The following is an 18,627-nucleotide window of genomic DNA, read 5'->3' as shown; positions in this document are numbered from 1 at the left end:
AAGTTCAATTTCATCGAGTCCCTCAATCCCCGTGCAAAATGACTCACTCCCTCTTGAAAAAGAAAAAAATTTACTCAAGAAATACCAAATATGTTACCGAGTGATGAGAGTATGCAAGCAAATTTATCCATGTTAATACACAAGTTCAATGTGGACAGAGTCTTGTATTGTACCTTATGTTAGTTGATGTTCGTAATTTCTTCAGAACTACACAAGTTTTTACCAACCACCACAAGCAAAGCAAACTACAACATTCCGACCCCCCCTCCCCTCTGTTGAAGTGAGTAAATGATTGCGTCAGGAATTGCCCACTTAGGGACAGCAAAAAGGGGAACAACAGAGCATGTTATTTTCTGCATTTAAAAAGAGGGTTTCATGGTTTGTCAGTGGAAGAAGCAAACAAACATTACTGAGGTACAGAAACTAAATCGATCACTCAAGATAATTGAAGAGACTTGACGCCAATTTGATTGGATCGGATGTTAATTGGTGGGTTTTTTTGCTGATCGGCTCTTTCGTTTTGATGTCATAATTCCCCTATCTGCCTTGTCACGTAATTGCCTCAGAGAAAGACATTTAACCTGTATCAGCGTCTTGTACAGGAGAGAACGTCGCGTTAGGTTTGCTTGAGGTGCGTTCACCTACTTTTAATACGATACGGCATGCAAGCCGTCAACAAAACTTTACGTAGCCGAGCAACCGAGAGCTGCCGCTTGTAGTTGTTTGCACAGATGCTGCCGTTCTGTTCAACACGAGTTGACCAGACCAGCGAATTCCAACAATTTTTGGAGCTAAGGCACATACCGGTACTTTACAATTAAAAAAAAACAAAAATCTCACAGCACACCATCCATCTAACAAAAGACATTTGTCTGTCACTATGGCTCAGTGGCATAAATAGATGGAAAAAAAGATAAATTATTAATTGTAAATATGTACTTTTTTTAAACATGCGACTACACAAGTAAACAGTAATTTAATAGGTCATTTTTTTAAAATACTCATTGCTCCATTTTGTGATCGGATCGGTATATATATATATATATATATATATATATATAAACAAAATATGCACACGTTTAATCTATTGAAGATCTGAAAAAAATGCAAAAGTAAAGTGAGAAATCAAGACGAAGGATGAACGAGTCTGGCTCTCGGTTGAGCTTGCATATTTCTATTGATAGGAGCTCACAATATCTTTGTCATTATGTCTTCATGGAATGCTGAGGAAAAAAAAGACGACGCACACAAAAACTAGAAAAACTAGAAAGTAAACATGTCACACTGTGTTATTGTAAAGCTGATGCCATGACAACAATTCAAGTGTGTTTGCATTTGTCAGCATTTAAAACCAAGATGGTGGGAGTCTAATGTAAAAAAAAATTAAAAAAAATGAATAAATGCTCAAATGGCTTCGTGGCAAACTGTGCTTGATAGCCATTTTAAGATGCATGCCCTATATCTTCACTTGCATGACAACTTTGGTATTCTAATAGGAGAAATACATGAGTATATTATTCGTAATGTGGTAAAACAGTGCACTAGTTGACAACTGAGTATGAGTGAGATTCTGAAAATGTACGAGATAACATCCAGCACGTCACTAGTGATAAAAGTAGGGCGGAAATGTCAACAACAGCAGCTTTGCCTCCCAAAATACGTCAATGTTGTCATACTTGTCTCCAGAAATGCCATACAGTAGTGGAAAACCAAACTTTACATTTAAGACAGATTTAAGTCTTTCGACTAGTGCGCCGAGTCACCTTATTAGTGAGGACAAAGAGTTACTGTCGTCTACTAGTGTATTAACTTTATGCACACTAAAAGGATACCTTGCTATATTACTAGTGCAACTACTAGTTTGTTGAAACTATTAGTGACCCTCCTGTTCCTACTACATTAGTACTGGAGCCAAGTTTTGTTACTAGTGCAGCACAGTAATTGACTCGTAAGTTTTCAGAGGATTCTAGTAGGCCAAAAGTGTAACTAATAGTGGTAGGAAAAAACGTACCACTAAGACACAATGATTCTACTAGTGGTGAATGGTTTTTACTAGTGAAGACAAATATCATACTAGTATATTGACCTTAAAATGGCTTTCCATACACACCTGTTGAACCACACCTGTGCGTCCCCACCTAAAAGTCTCGAGTTACATAAGAGTCACAACGAAGTGACTTTTAAAAAGGCATAACAATGACTCCCCACCGTGTCCCACTACACAGCCCCACTTAATCCAAGCCTCGACCGTGTCGAGTAACCACGACGTCGAGATTAAAATCGAATCGATGTGGTTTAATAGCAAACAAGTGCCAAGCATTAAAATTAACTAACGCGTGGGGGGGAAACCCGGTCCAAATGAACCTTAAACATCGTAGTATACATAATGTATGTTTTTAAAAATGTAATTGTAGTTATTCGCCAATCTAAGTGTGTTTTTTACGTAGCTAACTGGCTAGAACTTCCAGTGTGGACTCCACTACCGAGGAAGTACACACAGGTTAGTTGTGAACAGAGCATCGGGCTACCTATATACACTTGTTCAACCCCAACACAAGAAGAAAGCACAAAATATTTGGACGCCCCCCCACCTTCACGTTTCTTTTTTGTTGTGTTTTGTTTTGTTAAAACGGTGCCTCGTCTCACCTCAAATGGCCGTAAAGTTCGCTGGCGTCCGCCGATATTTTGTCGGGTTTTCAGCCGGCCATGAGCGACTTCACGCGGCTTGAGCTGGACTGCTGCGGCTGTTCACCGGCCCATCCCCCATCCTAACAACACCGAGGCTGGCAGTCCGATTTCAAATTACTCGCTTGGCCTAGTTCCACTTTTTTTTTTCCTCTCTCAATTAAAGTTTCCCTTTCCTTGTCTCCAGCCTTTTCTTTCCTCCCTCTTCCCGAGCCAGGGCAGCCTGGTGCGCGTGAGCGTTCACCGGTTGAACCAGTCGCCAGTGAGAGCAAAAAAAAAAAAAAAAAAAAAAAAGGGGGGCGGCCAACCGTGCTTCGTCTGCCCGCCTTACGCGACGCTAAACCGGCTGCATGCTAGCCGTAGCACCGCCCCCCCCCCCCCCTCGCACTCAATATCCGTCCGCGCGAGCGATTCACAAGCCGGACACGAGTGCGCTTCCGCGATCAAACCAGGTAGCGCTGCGGCCCCATGCAATGACTCGGGCGCACTAGTAAAATGACAATCTCGAGTATTGTTTTTCCATCAACTAGTACCACTTTCAGCCTCTTGGTTTGGAATCAAACCTTGCCAGCAAACTACTGTTGTAGTAGGTATGCTACTAGACCCAACCAGAAGTCAGGTGAGCAAATGGCCTTCCAAAAAGCTAATGTCCCGATCGTGTACAAGTGCACTCTAATCACTACTAAGACATGTCAACGCACTAGTCGAATGACTAGGATGGATTAGTTGAACAACTAAGTCTTACCAGTTTTTTTCCACTATTATTAGTGCAACCTTTGGCCTAATAGTACACAATTAACTATCACAAGTGACACACATAACCTGTGTCAGGCACTAGTGGCCTCCTCATCAAGGATATGGATGAATGCTCGTACAGCTTTACAAAAAGGTGTTTGAGCATTTATTTGATATCTTTAATATAAACATCTTGAGGATCAGATGGCTTATTCTCACTCGTGAGAAAACTTTGGCATACTAGTAGGACTACTCCGTCTTACTAGTAAGGCAAAACCATCCACATGTTGACATCGGCACGCTACAAGTAGTACTAGTGACGCATCACATGTTAACTGGTAGAAATTGACATCACTATTAGTATTCCTAATGTGAAGATGTTACCTAGTTCCTCAATAGTACCATGAAGTTGACCTAAAAGTACGCCAACAATTTTCTACTAGTGATGCCAAACACAATACGAGTACATACTGTAGAACACAAGATGGATATCAAGGACTGAAAAGGACACTAGTGCCTAATTCCTGCCTACAAGTTTCACCAAAGCTGCCTTTTGCAGCACAGTACTTTACTAGTAAAGTTTAATGGGAAACAAATATGCCAAAAAAATATAGAGATAAAGATGGACTAATAGTGCAAAAAAAAAATAATAGCGAAACACAGTCATTACTTGCGTGCTGAATTGTTTAATCGTGAGGAAAGTGTTTTTGTCCTGCTCTCTCAAACACTCTGCCGTTGTCACATGACATGTAAAGGTGTGTCGATGTCGACATGCTGCGACTGACTGCCAACCAGGTCAGGCGTCGTACCCCTTTCGCCCCAAGTTAGTTGGGATAGGCTTGTGAGGATAAGCAGCTTGGAAAATGGATGGATGGGTTTGTTTACTAGTGGTGTCACAGGAGAAAGTTTGTCTTTTGCAATCTGGAAGGGTGAAATGTCTTGTAGCGTCATCAATGTATCCCAGAATGCATCTTGAAAAGCAGTGAACGTGATAGACATTAACTATAGGCCTGAGGCCAAAATTGTACTTAAACATTGCCACCATATTAAATTTGGAAAGTGACAGATATCATAACTGTTATAAACTCAAACACAGCAAACGTCACACATGTGAGACTGGATTTGAACTCGCTTTTTTCAGTATGCAGTGTATATAGAGCTCGTGCACCTATGTGATAAAATCACGTGACTTTTGTTTACGTCGCCATATTGCCGGCCTAGCAAAGCGTTGTTTAATGCTAAGTCGGTTGGAGACGACACGGATATATGTCTTGTAGCACGACGTCCAAGAGTGTTGTCCGATCCCGTCAGACATTTAGAAGGTGAAAATAAACAAAGGTACGGAGAAAAATTAGATAAACGCGACATAGAGGACCCGTATTTGATGCCAAAGTCAAATGCTTTCACCGATAAGAAACTGGACTGTTAATTCGCTTCCGCTTGTCTTGGACAACTGGATCCACGCATGTATCTGGTGAGTAAGTCGTCGAGATTTACACAGAAAAGTTTGAAAGCGTATTAAAGTCTGGACGCAGACAAATACCTCGTTACTGGATCTATTCTCAATCAGGGATAAATCCAAAATAGTGACGGGGAGACGGCTCATGAATGCGGAAGCGCATACGGCCAAACATTAACCCTTACCGAAATCCATCGATATTTTTAGCTGGTATTCCACAAAATGATCTCTTTGAATATGTTTCTCATCTGTTGTGACAACCAACAGTCTCGGGTATTGTAAATATTCTCTCTATGATTCAATGTCTCCCGCAATGTCGAGCGGCTCTGTTTGATCGCCGTGAAAATGGGCTCGAATTCGTATTGTGAATTGGTATAATGAGATTTTTTTTTTTGTCATGTAAAAATATGTGCCTGGATTCAATAAAGGTTGTGAAAGAGTGCATTAGACGATCTACACTGAACAACACAGACAAAAGTGATTCAGTCTCAAACCACATAACCTTCTCTTCACGTGATGACATCACTTATTGCTAGGCAGAATTTGCGGAGCACACGGGCCAGTAAAGTAAAATGCACCACCTCAGGCTGGACTTACGTTCCAATCTGACTCGTGCCATTGAGCTAAACAATCGGAATTGACCTCCGATATGAATATAGCCTTTCATAACTGATGGCAAAAAAGCCCGAGTCGAAAGTAAAAGCAGAAGTTGTAGAAGTGAATACACGTTGGGTTTCAGAGTAAACTCGAACTGCGGTCAGACGCGGTATTCAAATTAAAGAGAACCGCGATCAAATCAGTGTGAAACTTGTTTATAAATTGAATACTAATATTAGAAATCCAGCTGACTTATCCACAAGGCATAAAAGACAAGCTCAATAGCTTGAAAAAATAGCATCCTGGATATTTTAAACCCAAATTATCTTGGAAACACATCACACACAGGACATCATTCATTTATTCATTCAAATTTTCATACCGCTTATCCTCAATAAGGTTGCGGGTCATAGGACATCAAGGATTTTTTTAAAAATGAACAAAAAAATGATGGACCTTTGACTGGTTGGCACATCTGCCTCACATTTCTGTGGACCGGGGTTCAAATCCCAGCCTCGCCTGTGTGGAATTTGCGTGTTCTCCCCGTGCCTGCGTGGGTTTTCTCCGTGGCACTGCGGTTTCTTCCCGCATCCCCAAAACATGCAATCGTGGGAGACTCCAAATTGCCCGTAGGTGTGATTGTGAGTGCAGCTGTTTGTCTCGATGTGCCCTGCGATGAGCTGGCAACCAGTTCAGGGTGTACCCCGCCTCCTGCCCGATGACAGATGGGATTGGGTCCAGCGTACCCGTGACCCTCGTGAGGATAAGCGGCAAAGAAAATGGATGGATGGCTGGACCTATGATTGCCAACTTCACTTCAAATGACGTGGAAGCAGACGAACACGAGGCTTACCTTCAGGTCTGTACTGAGCAATGATGGTGACGGTCTGTCCGGCTCTCTTCAGGGCGGCCGCTGCCTGCTCGTGCGTCGCGTTCCTTAGATTCACACCGTTCACCTGCAAACCAAAACGAAAAGGAAAAATATTTTGATCGATTGTTAATTTCGTCCAAATTTAGGACAAATTTGTGATCATTGAAATTGTTGAAAAAGACATGTCAAGGGGTGCAGCTCATGGCTCTTGATTGCAACCTTGCTCGCTCCCTGGTTGATGTCATGTCATTATCCAAGCTGATTATCCTCACAAGGGTTGCAGGAAAGCTGGAGCTTATCCCAGCTAGCTTTGGGTAAAAGGTGGAGCACACCCTGAGCTGGTCGGCAGTTAGTCGCAGGGAGATATCGACACCATCACTGAGCGGGAATCAATCCCACGCTGCCCACACCAAAGGCAGACATGTGTACCACTATGCCGTCAGTGCCTAGGTTGATGTTCTAAACCTAATGTGTTATTTACCGGAATTTTTGCCCTATATGCCGCGACTTTCTTCCCATGCTTTCAACCCTGCTGTTTATAATGTGATGCGGCTAATTTGTGCATTTTTTCCAACAGCCGCAAGGGGGCATGTGAGCGGAAAAGGTAAGAGTGAGACAGGTGGAATATATGTGCCGAGGAAGTGACTTTTACCGGTCCGGCCCTGTTAGCGGTGCGCTAGTGTGTTAATGTAGTCTCAGTGATTTTTACACGTATGTTTTATTTTTTAACTAGACCTGCTAACGCATTAGTGTTAGCATGGCGGCGCTAGCGTTAAACTCTCCGTTTACCGTCTTTTTTTGTACATATCTCATGTTTCAATGTCGGTTTCAATGTGGGCACTTGCGGCTTTTACACGGCTGCGGCCCATGTATGTACCAAATGGTATTTCCTTTACAAATGTACTGGGTGAGGCTTATAACCAGGTGCGCTCTGTAGCCCGGGAATTATGGTCGTCTTTATCCTCAGAAGTAGTGAGGCAAAAATTGTACAGTAGATGACATCTCTGTGCCACAAATAGGGAAATGTTCATGATAACCAGTCAAATTTTATATCACCAGCACACAGCGTTTGTAGTTTTCCTGGTTTGTATCACTGTGATTGGTATCTCATCATTTGTTAAGGAAGTGACTTTTACGGGCCCGCCCCTGTTAGCGCTGCAGAAAAGATAAGAGTGAGACCAATGGAATATATGTGCCGAGGAAGTAACTTTTACCCGTCTGGCCCTGTTAGCGCTGCGCTAGCGTGTTACTGCTATGTCTCAGTGATTTTTACCAGTGTGTTTTTTTTTTTTTTTTTTAACTGGCCCTGTTAGCGCAGCGACGCTAGCGTTAGCGCCTCCACACTCGCGTTAAACTCTCTGTGTACCGTATTTGTAAATATCTCGTGTTTCAATGTCGGTTTCAATGTGGGCACATGCGACTTTTACACGGCTGCGGCCCATGTATGTACAAAATGGTATTTCCTTTACAAATGTACTGGGTGGGGCTTATAACCAGGTGCCTTCTGTAGGACGGGAATTCCGGTCATAAGAAAACTACAATTTTATGATATACATAGAGGAAATATATTTCTGGTTTATGCACCTTGACCACCTGGAGCAATACAATACAGACATGCAGATATGCATGAAGACAGTCACTCCTCAGTAAGTTGCAGTAATTATTAGCGGAAGTATTGTTAAATTATCTCTCTACATTGCGTATCAAATATTTGTTGCATAAGCACAGTGTGTCAGTACTTTCACCGTACTTAAGTTGTTATTATTGTGACAGGGGTAATGAGAAATGTTCCGTGTCGAAGTACTGACAGACAGAATGCGGTCGCCTCTCCTCAGCTCGCCGCTCAGGTCAGCCGGACCCCCTGCCAGGATGAAGGAGACAAAGATGCCCTCGCCGTCCTCGCCGCCCACGATGTTGAAGCCCAGCCCGGTGGAGCCCTTGTGCAACAACACCTTTCTCGGCTCTCTGCCAAGACGAGAGAGAGAACAAAAAAAAAAAAAAAAAGAAGAGAAGAGCGACAGAGTCAGCCTGATAAGAGGTGAAAAATGCCTGACAATGAAAATAAACAGGCGAAGGCGGGTACTTTGGACACTCATCTATTGATTTAGACTGCAAGTTCCGATAATGTACTGTAGTTGTTGAGAATATAAAACACGCAAAACAATGCAGTTAAGATGTAAAAATGTTATTGATTGGGCACTACAGTAAAACCCCGTGAAAATGTGGTTCAATGTAAGCAAGAGAAAGTCCCCAACTAAATTTCAGTCATTGCATTGTGCACACAGGCTCGAGATAATATTATGGCTGTGTGTGTTGTTGTGCGCTCCGGTCTGTGTGGGAAAGGTACAATTCCATTAGAATTTGGGTTTTTTTGTCTTTTGAATACCGAAATTACAATATGTCAAAATGAGTCGATGACACGGTTTGACTTCTGAATCTACGTGGAAGTCGATAAACGGCGTATTAGGCTTGCGAAGTGTGTGGATTTGAGATCAATGACACTGTGATGTAATTTTTGTAATTATTATTGAAGTAGGGGCCCGATTTGTGGCTGGTACCCAGTGACTCAACTCAGCTGAACACAATCTCATATTTCTGGGTTTTAAGACAGACGGTCTCGACTGCTGCCGAGCCCCCCCAAAAATACAGTTCAAAAAGTATCCAAATGTATGTAGTATTGCACAATAATTTTAAGTTACGGGGTTTGGTTTGACAATATTCCGTAGCTTGGCTGAATATTTATGATGTTTAAATATATGTTTAATCCTCTAAACTTCAATTGGTTAGTGACCAATACAAGCACTGTTAGCCTCTTTATTTAGAGGATTGTGTGGCTCTTCTTTTTATTTCTCCAAAGTTATGTTATGCATCTATCCATGTTCTTTGCCGCTTATCCTCACGAGGGCTGCAGGGAGTGCTGGAGCCTATCCTTGCTGTCAACATGCAGGAGGCAAGTTACACCCTGAACTGGTTGCCAGGCAATCGCAGGGCACATCAAGACAAAGAAGTCGCACCCACAATCATACGTACGGGCAATTTAGAGTGTCCAATTAATGTTGCATGTTTTTACGCAGGCACAGGGAGAACATGCAAACAGAGTCAGTGCCGGGATCGAACCCGAGTCCTCAGAACTGTGAGCCCAACGCTCTACCATGATGTTATACAGTAGTAGTAACCATGATGTTATACAGCAGTGTACAATTTCTTGACAGCGAGAGAGTGAAAACAAACTTACTGGGTTTAAATGTGTTTTAAGAGTTGGTGATTGGTAAAATTTTAAAAAATGTTTTCATATTGTCTCTCTATTGTGAATTTTCACCTTTAGGAGGCAAATCTGGAACATTAACATGTGTTCACTGTGCATCGTTAATAAAGATAAGAGGGGAACGTCAACTGGATTTCTGCTTTTCTGTTTAAATTTGTCAGAATTGAATTGTAACCTTCTCTATTATACTTGCGTCAGTAATGTTAGAATTTTACTTCAAACATTGGCTAGAAAGAATATCCCAAACCAACATTGCTCTCAAGAGGAAATCAGAGCTTGACCGTGTTCAACTTTAGAAGTTGTACTGTACCTTGATGTTACGTAACGCTGCGTTTTAAAAGGAAAATGTGTATACATAACAGCACAAGAAGCCACACATGCTGCTCCAAACAGCTGTTACCCAGTGGCTGGACGCATACACTCCACCAGCCACTCGTACGAACGGACCCGGACGGAATAACACGCATCCTCCTCCGCAGACACCCGCCATCCTAACCCCTCCCCCCCCCCCACTCAATCTCCGCTTTTTGCATTAACTGCGATGACTCAGCTTCCAGAAAGACTTTTCGAACGGCCTCGGTTTCAGGACGCTTTGGAGGGCCTTTGTGACCAAACACACACACACACACACACACACACCACACACACACACGCAAATATTAAGGATACCCATGCACTGCTGATCTTGCACGCACTCAATTAATATTCAAAGGAATTCAAAACAACATATATTCATGTATGCACGCACACACACACACATATTCCGCTGCATGGTTCCCATTAGTGGTTTTTCCTGTAGTCTACAAGAACAATTCCATCTCCATCCCGATTGGCTGCTCTCAAAGTCGCGATGAAGGAGATTTTTTTTTCTCTTCCCCCGCTGAGGCAGCATTCCACAATTTTTATAATGATGCCTGGAAAAACCTTATTATGCCACTCAAAAAAAGATTAGGGGGAAAAAAAAAAAAGAGTGCAAATTCTGTGTGGAATGGAATGCTTATACAGTAGTTAGACAGGAAGTGTAATCGGCTATGCTCACAAGTCTCAGACTCAAAGCATAAGCGAACCGAGCACCTGCTTCACACCTCCTGATCTTTAGCAGGCCCGCAAGAGCAAATGACTCGTTCACGGCCGTAGACATTTCTATTCGTCAACTGGAATCGAACTATTGATTGCCACAGACTAATACAGTATATTTGGGAAGTACATTTTCGAACCGGTACAGTAGGTGTGGAGGAGGGGTTCATATACATATATCGAGCTCGTGAAATCACGTCACTGGCCGGAAGTGCCGGTCAAGCAAAGCATTGTTCAATGCTAAGTCGGTTGGAGACGGCGTGAAAATACGTCTTCTAGCACGACGCCCAGAGTTTTGTCTGATACCGTTAAACATTTATAAGGTGATAATAAACAAAGGTACGTGGAAAAATGAGAGACACTTGGCATAGAGGCCGAAGTCGACGTTTTCGCCGATCAGAAATTGGACTGTTAACCCGCTTCCGCGTGTCTTGGACAACTAAATCTACACGTGTATCTGGTGAGTAAATCCTCGAGATTTACACAGGAGAGTTTGAAAGTGTAGAAAAGTCCGGACGCATACAAATACTTCGTTGCTGGATCTGTTCTCGATCAAGAATAAATCCCACATGGTGATGGAGCCACTCAGATTTTTTCAATACAAATACCAATATTTACATAAATGAACCCTGGTTTTACACAAACTGACATTCATTAACTATGATTGGAAATAAAAAACCCAAAAGACAGTGAGTCGGCTCCTCCATACACGGAAGCGTGTTGCGGCCACACGTTGAACTTCGGTAAACCTCTCCCCGACAGACTTATTTTTTTTTAATACATATTGTTCTCAAATGAGTCCAATGCGTATTTAAAAAAAGAAAATAAACCGCTGGGATAGCCTTCAACCCCCGTACACGGAAGCGTGTTGTGGCTACACGTTAACCTACATAAGCATCACTGTGACCGACGGTTTAGTTTCTTTTTTTAAATACACATTGGACTCTTTCGAGATTAATGCATATTGAAAAAAAAAAACAAAAAAAAACATCTGTCGGGGAGAGGTTTATCGAAGTATAATGTGTGGCCGCAACACGCTTCCGTGTACGTTACAGACGACTCCCTGCCTTTTTTTTTTTTTTTTTTTAAACACATTTTTCTCAACTTGCCATGATAAATACTTCTTGGTAATTTGAGATTGAGAAGAATAATTCCTACCTGAAATGAGGTGTTCGCTACACAGTCGTGTGTATTTGGTTGGGAACAATCCATCACGTTAAATTGCCGAAATCCATCAATCTTTTCTCAACTTTTCAGCTGGTATTTTATAAAATGATCTCTTTGAATAACTGTCTCGTCTGTCGTAACAATCAACAGCACAACAAGTCTCGGGCCATGTGTATATTCTGCTCCGGTTCAGTGTCACGCAGAACTTTTTGACCGGCAATATGGCACCGTGAAAATGGTGACGTCATCTGAACAAGCTCTATATACATAGAGTTGGAATGACTGGGGGGTGGGGGGGGGACATTGGTTTGGGGGATCGTACAAATCAGACTTGGACCAAACAAAATCAGCGTAAAAAATGCCTCGGTGTTCCTGAACAACCGAGCAAATCCGAACCCACGTTGAACGCGTAGCCGAATCAAGCCGAGCGATGGCAAATGCACGCGGGGCGGTGCTGGGACAAGGCACTGCCCCCTTCGAGTCTTAGAGTGAGAATGCACATTCGTGAGTGCTTCTCAAGATTTAAAAAAAAAAGTCCAGCAGCAAAGAAAAATGGAAAGTTGCTGTCGCTGAGGGTGCGCGTTTGTTACAGCTCTTGCTAACTAGTATCACATGGCTAAGTCGACTACCCTAAAGCATAAAAATGTAATAAAAGGGACTTAGTGTTACCAAAGGAGTGATTAGCGTTATAAAGCAAAGGCCACAGATAACAAAAGAAATAGAGAAGCTAAATTAAGCAGTCAAATCATGAAGGAAGACTTTAACCTAACACTTCCTTCTTCCCTCTGGAGCCCCTCCGACGTCCAAAAAAACTGAATCACCTTCCCTGGAGTCGATCCAAATGTGACCGATGTGACTTCATTCGCATAATTCCGATTCGACGCGCGGCCACCCCTACGTTTACCTCAAAATCCCGATCAGGTGGCAGCTTCTTAAGGAACATTTCGGAGGTCTCCTCCCCAGCGACATTGACGACGAGATGTTGACCGTGAACATGGCGGCGGTCGCTCGCCTTCTCCCTATCTGGCTTTCCTCTCTGAGTCACTTTCAACAGTTCTGGTTATATCTCATGACCCTGTTCTGTGACGGGAACCAGCTCCTGTCTTAGAGCAAACACTCGCTGCCCATCATCGTCACTCCAGGGGCTTAACAACTTAACCCTAACAGCAGTGGAGGGAAGTAACCAACTATAGATACTTTTTGTTGTTTTTTTTTGAGTGAAAATAAGTACGTCTTGACACTCATTTGTTAACAACCCTGCCAAAGTATATAAAATAAACCACACATTGCTCAACTGTCAAATCACACACAATTTTATTCATGCTGCATTTTTTCCATATGTTAAAAATGCAACACAAAGTGCTTTACAGACGCAAAAACAGAATTAAAATAGTAAGTACGATTAAAAAAAAACCATAGAAACACACCCCGATGAACACACACACAGAATATATCGACTAATACTGTCAAGGTATTAAGGATCCGAAGCGGAGAAAGACCTGTGGGAGACGTCCACAAAGTAGCAGCACGACTCCCGATAGCACAACAGAGACCACCACGATCCAGATAGACCGTGGCAGGGGGACTGTCCACATTGTCCAGATCCCCCTTGCAACCGGGTGACCTGGATGATTGGGGTAACATCCCCGCGGGCAGACCCAAAACAGGTCAGAGCATGGAGAATCCCACGACAAGAGAATATGTGTAATACTTAAAAAGACTGGAAGACAATCGGACGGGATAAAAACTGAAGGACAATAAGAGACATTAAAATAGATGAAAAATAAATAGATGAAGGAATAACAGGTAAGCTTTGAGCCTCCTTTTAAAAATATCAACAGTCACGGCGTTTCTGATGCCCTCCCGGACTGGATTTTTGTTCGAGCTCTAGAAACAATTAAAAGGCTGGTGCCAAAGGACCTCATGAAAACGAGACGCCCGAAAACTGCCGCGACCGCCCAAAGGCCTCCACACGCTGGCTGTTAAGTCGGAGTTATTAAAAAAAAAAAAAAATTCCCCACTCCCTCGCTTTGATTGCCTTTTTCTGCAATAGGTACGCGCACATAGCGAACAATGAGGCACTCTAAAGTGGCGACACCAGGGGACTATTACAAGCGAAGGTTTTTATTCAGTGGTAGCAAGCAACAAACAATTTCTCAAGTTCTTCTATAGGGTGACTCATACAAGCCCAAGTGTGCCATGCCCCAACCTGACCCCCCCCCCCCCAAAAAAAAAAAAAATCTGAAAAAAAATGAAATGTCAAGAAACAGTTCACTGCTATTTCTCCACAATAGTCTCAGTCTTACACATTCACAGGGTCGATACGAAACTGTTTCTAGGTTATCTGTACTTCCCTTGACAGAACCAGGAAAGACGTTTTTTTGCATCCGGACCACTGTCCAGTCCTCCTCCAATTCGGGAGAACAACATTCCTTTTTGTCAGCCTCTTGAGACTAGGCAGGAACATTCCGCTGAAGCCCCTTTGCTAAGTGTGTAAACACAAAGTTCACCAATTCCAAGGCCTTTAATGTGACACTTTTACACTTTGTGTCTCTATGCTAGACAAAAACCTTGTTTTTACCCCAGGTAAATGTCAGTTTTATATGCAACAAATGATGAGATACCAATCACAGCAATACAAACCAGGAAAACTACAAACGCTGTGTGCTGTATAAAATTTGACCGGTTATCATCAACATTTCCCTATTTGTGGCACAGAGATGTCAGCTACTGTACAATTTTTGCCTCACTACTTCTGAGGATAAAGACTACCGTGATTCCCGGTCTACAGAGCGCACATGGTTATAAGCCTCACCGACTACATTTGTAAAGGAAATACCATTTGGTACATACATAAGCTGCAGCCGTGTAAAAGCCGCAAGTGCCCACATTGAAACCGGCATTGAAACATGAGATATTTACAAAGAAAGACGGTACGCAGAGAGTTTAACGCTAGTGCTGCCATATTAACGCTAATGCTAGCGCGCCATGCTAATGCTAGCGCTGACACGCTAACGCTAGCACCGTGCTAACAGAGCCAGTTAAAAAAAAAAAAAGATACTGGTAAAAATGACCAGTACATTTGTAAAGGAAATACCATTTGGTACATATGTAGGCCGCAGCCGTGGAAAAGCTGCAAGTGCTCACATTAAAATCGACATTGAAACACGAGATATTTACAAAGAAAGACGGTACACAGAGTTCAATGCTAGCGCTGCCACGCTAATGCTAACACTAGCGTTGCCACGCTAACAGGGCCGGTTAAAAAAAAAAAATACTAGTAAAATCACAGACATAACAGTAATACGCTAGCGCAGCGCTGACAGGGCCAGACCGGTAAAAGTCACTTCCTCGGCAAATACATTCCACCGGTCTCACTCTTACCTTTTTCCGCTCGAGTTCCCATGAGAAAAAAAATGCACAAATTAGCCTTATCACCGCATAAACCGCAGGGTTGAAAGTGTGTGAAAAAAGTCGCGGCTTATAGGCCGGGAATCACGGTACGCTACTAATGAGGCGCTAGATGTTAACTAGCTGAAGTACATAATGTCAGTCATAGTACTTGTAGCGGGCAGCTGTTAACTAGTATACAGTTTTGCCTCACGAGCAGAGTGTCCTTGTTCTATTAGTAGGGATGGGTGAGTATCGTATCTGACCGGCCTTATTTAACCGTACCGGATACTTGGAGAGACTGATGACCAACAACTGATACTTAAGGGGAAAAAACATGAACTTGGTCCTCTTCACCAGTATTTGTCACAACATTGTGGCAATTGCCATATCTGCGAATGACCATGTGCGTCGGAAAGAAAATCATTTGTTCCCTATTATCGGTATTAGTACTCCAGAGTTAATACTCGTGCTGGTATTGGTGGTGGTATCGAATGTCGCTACTTAATTAGTATGCCAAAGTCGTCCTACCTGTAAAGAAAATGGGGGTAGTGGGTATTAGGTACATGAACCTGAACCTCGATATCAGGTAAATGTTCAACGCTTTTGATAGTACTACGAGTTAAATACTTGATGTTAACTACTTAACGTTTAAAATGTCACTTCTAGTTCGAGTAGCACATCCAGCTAAAGATCCATAAATACTCTTATTCAAGAATTTTTGGGGGTAGGATTACTCTTCACTTTGACATACTATTCTAAAGTAACTTCCATTTTTGGTTACGCTAGCCCACAACACCTGATCCGTGGACTTTGAGACGGATGTTGAATAAATGCCGAGAAGTTTTCATTCCTTTATTTTTTTTAACACTATTTTCTTCCTCTAATTTGACATTTGGATCATTTAGATTTCAGGCCTCTCGCTGTGTCTAAGAATGAAGTACGTCGGCTGATTAAAAACCCGAGACAAGGGCTCGGTTTAATTTGCTGTGATTACTTTCATTTCAGTGTGTCCTTTCCCTCGGTTTGCATCTTTTAAAAGGCCAAGTTAAAGGTCTAAGTGCGTCTCGTTATCCGCGCATGAATTTGTCGAGTCAAAGCTTTTTGTATTTGGTGCTTCAAGTTAGTGATTAGCTCACCCGCTGCCGCAATCCGCGGTCTTGTTTTTAGGCTTGACCAAACCAGGCTGAAATCCTGCAATGCAAAACTTTTCTCCACTTTCTTTGTTTAACTCAACTACAAAGACACACCATTGTACGTCATTGTTTTGTATTCATGTTTTTCATTCAAATATTTATTGTAATTATGATTTCAATCATGGAGTCACTAACGACGTAGTGGTTCACACGCCTGACTTTGGTGCAGGCAGCGCGGGAACCGATTCCCGCTCGGTGATGGTGTCGATATCAGCCCTGTGACTGACTAGCGACCAGTTCAGGGTGTAGTCTGCCTTTCGCCTGCTGAGCTGGGATAGGCTCCGGCTCTCCCGTGACCCTTGTGAGGATAAGCGGCTTGGATGATGCATGGATGGATTTTAGTCATACGTTACAGAATCTTCCCCACCATGTGCTGCGGAACACAAGTGTACGATTGACATGTAAATGATCTAATTTCACTATATGTATGAAAATAATGATTTACTAATAGCAGGGGTGTCAAACTCATTTTTGTCGCGGGCCAAATTGTAGTTCCGTTTTCCCTACGAGGGCCTTTATGACTGAAACTGTGAAAATCTTTTGCCTCATCGTATCATGAGATTTATGAGCTAGTTTTGGAATCAGCAATCAAGGGCAATGGGTTTTTTAACCATTGCTGAATTTTGGGCACACAATAACACTTGCAATAGCTCAATGTTATCATTTCTAAAGTGAACATTTGAAATTTTGGGACAGATTTGAACACAAATCATGGAAGTTTATACGAATAATTTGCCTTCGCGGGCCACACAAAATCATGCGGCGGGCCGAATCTGGCCCCCGGACCTTGACTTTGACACCTGTGAAGGAAGAAGCCCCAAGTATAATATAAAAGCAACTCTCTTGTACTACGAATTCCCACAGAGCGAAAGAATATATGTTTGAAAATATTATTGTGTAGTTCTACGTACGTATGTGTTGCTGCTCTGTGTGTTTAAGTACCAGTTGTTGGAAGTTTTATAATTATCATAACGTCGATGATAAGATCCATTAGCCCGTCTACCGGGTTTTGCATTATAGGTTAGCATCCAGCTAGCGGACTTCAGTTTGGCATGGTAAGGCTTAAAATGTTCATGTTCAAAAATCTAAGTAGCTTTTCTTTTTTTTTTTTTTTTTTTTAATTCTCCCTAGTTTCATGCTCTGTTTGTATGTTTTGCGCCTCCATGGGTGTTAAAATGGAAGTTGTTTGACGGATTAGCATGACTATAAAATCAGTGCTAATTTATCTTTGGTCTTCTGCGGGATTTCATGTTTTACGTTAGCATTGAGTAGGTGGAATTCCGTTAGTATATGGTTTGGTTGAATATTTTAGTGTTTAAATATATAATGTTTCATTCTATTTTTTTTATGTGTCAGTTTTATAGTACATTCCAACTATGAGTGACAAATAAACAGCTAGCCTCTTATTTGGAGAATTGTCTGAGTGAGTTTTCTTTTAATTTCCTCAAACTGATGTGATATAAAAAGTTGAATTTGTCGACAGCGAGAGAAAGAGACAGGTACTAAGTAATACTTTAAAAATATGTCTTCATAAGATCGAATCTGCAGTATATTAAACATTATTGATATTTTGCTAATTTTAACCTTTTGCAGGTGAATCTGGAACACATCCTCTGTGAAAAAAGCAGGGTCACTATCAGACAGTAGTCGCCACAAGGAGGTAGAGTAACATATTTTTCAAAGGGTGCATGTGTGTGGGTGACAACACCAATTGCGACGAGGAAAGATGGTGCAAAGATGGGCAGAAGGCCGCTATAAGCTCTGACTCAGCCCTCACAATCAGCCTGCTCCACTTGCGCGCTTACTATAGCAGGCATCTAAAATTAGCCGCAGCGCGATGGGAGCCGACGTGCACGCCGCGGTGGGTATGCACCAAAGTGTGCGCTCGCTCAGATGAAGTCCGTTGCTCATTTTAGGCATCTATGCACTTGCCAACCGTGATGTACTGATACATAGTGTGCAAGATACAGAAATGCTAATTGTGCACGGGATTGTAAGGCGACTATCGGAACCCGGCCCTGTCAGGAATAGCGAAAAATCAGCTAGTAACTGACGCTCCCTGTAAAAAGTCTTGTGAATCAATAATATTGGGTCACAGCCCTGTGGAAAGCTTTTTGAGCATTATTCATATCTTTAAGGTTCATTAAAGATGCTCAAAGTTGTCCTCACGAGTTGCCCAACTTTT

At 42.3% G+C, this 18,627-nt stretch overlaps 1 protein-coding gene across 8 annotated transcripts in view; it reads right to left on the bottom strand.

Moving 5' to 3' along the window:
• The window catches only part of dlg3 (discs, large homolog 3 (Drosophila)), a 135,053-nt gene that overhangs the window by 30,194 nt on the left and 86,232 nt on the right, over nt 1–18,627 (bottom strand). For 6 of the 8 annotated variants that reach the window (XM_061835328.1, XM_061835330.1, XM_061835332.1 and 3 more), the window contains 2 exons: nt 8,156–8,312; nt 6,330–6,432 (listed from right to left, as the gene is read on the bottom strand). In XM_061835328.1, the coding sequence (XP_061691312.1) occupies nt 6,330–6,432; nt 8,156–8,312 (260 nt within the window). Of the gene's footprint in view, nt 1–2,646; nt 2,958–6,329; nt 6,433–8,155; nt 8,313–12,760; nt 12,777–18,627 lie in introns of those variants that run through there. The other 2 variants (XM_061835334.1, XM_061835335.1) reach the window with 2 other exon arrangements.

The sequence above is a fragment of the Syngnathoides biaculeatus genome, chromosome 11, assembly GCF_019802595.1.
Source record: "Syngnathoides biaculeatus isolate LvHL_M chromosome 11, ASM1980259v1, whole genome shotgun sequence".
Taxonomy (NCBI): domain Eukaryota; kingdom Metazoa; phylum Chordata; class Actinopteri; order Syngnathiformes; family Syngnathidae; genus Syngnathoides; species Syngnathoides biaculeatus.
The sequence above is the reverse complement of the archived record's forward strand: the minus strand, read 5'-3'. Positions and strand labels throughout refer to the sequence as shown.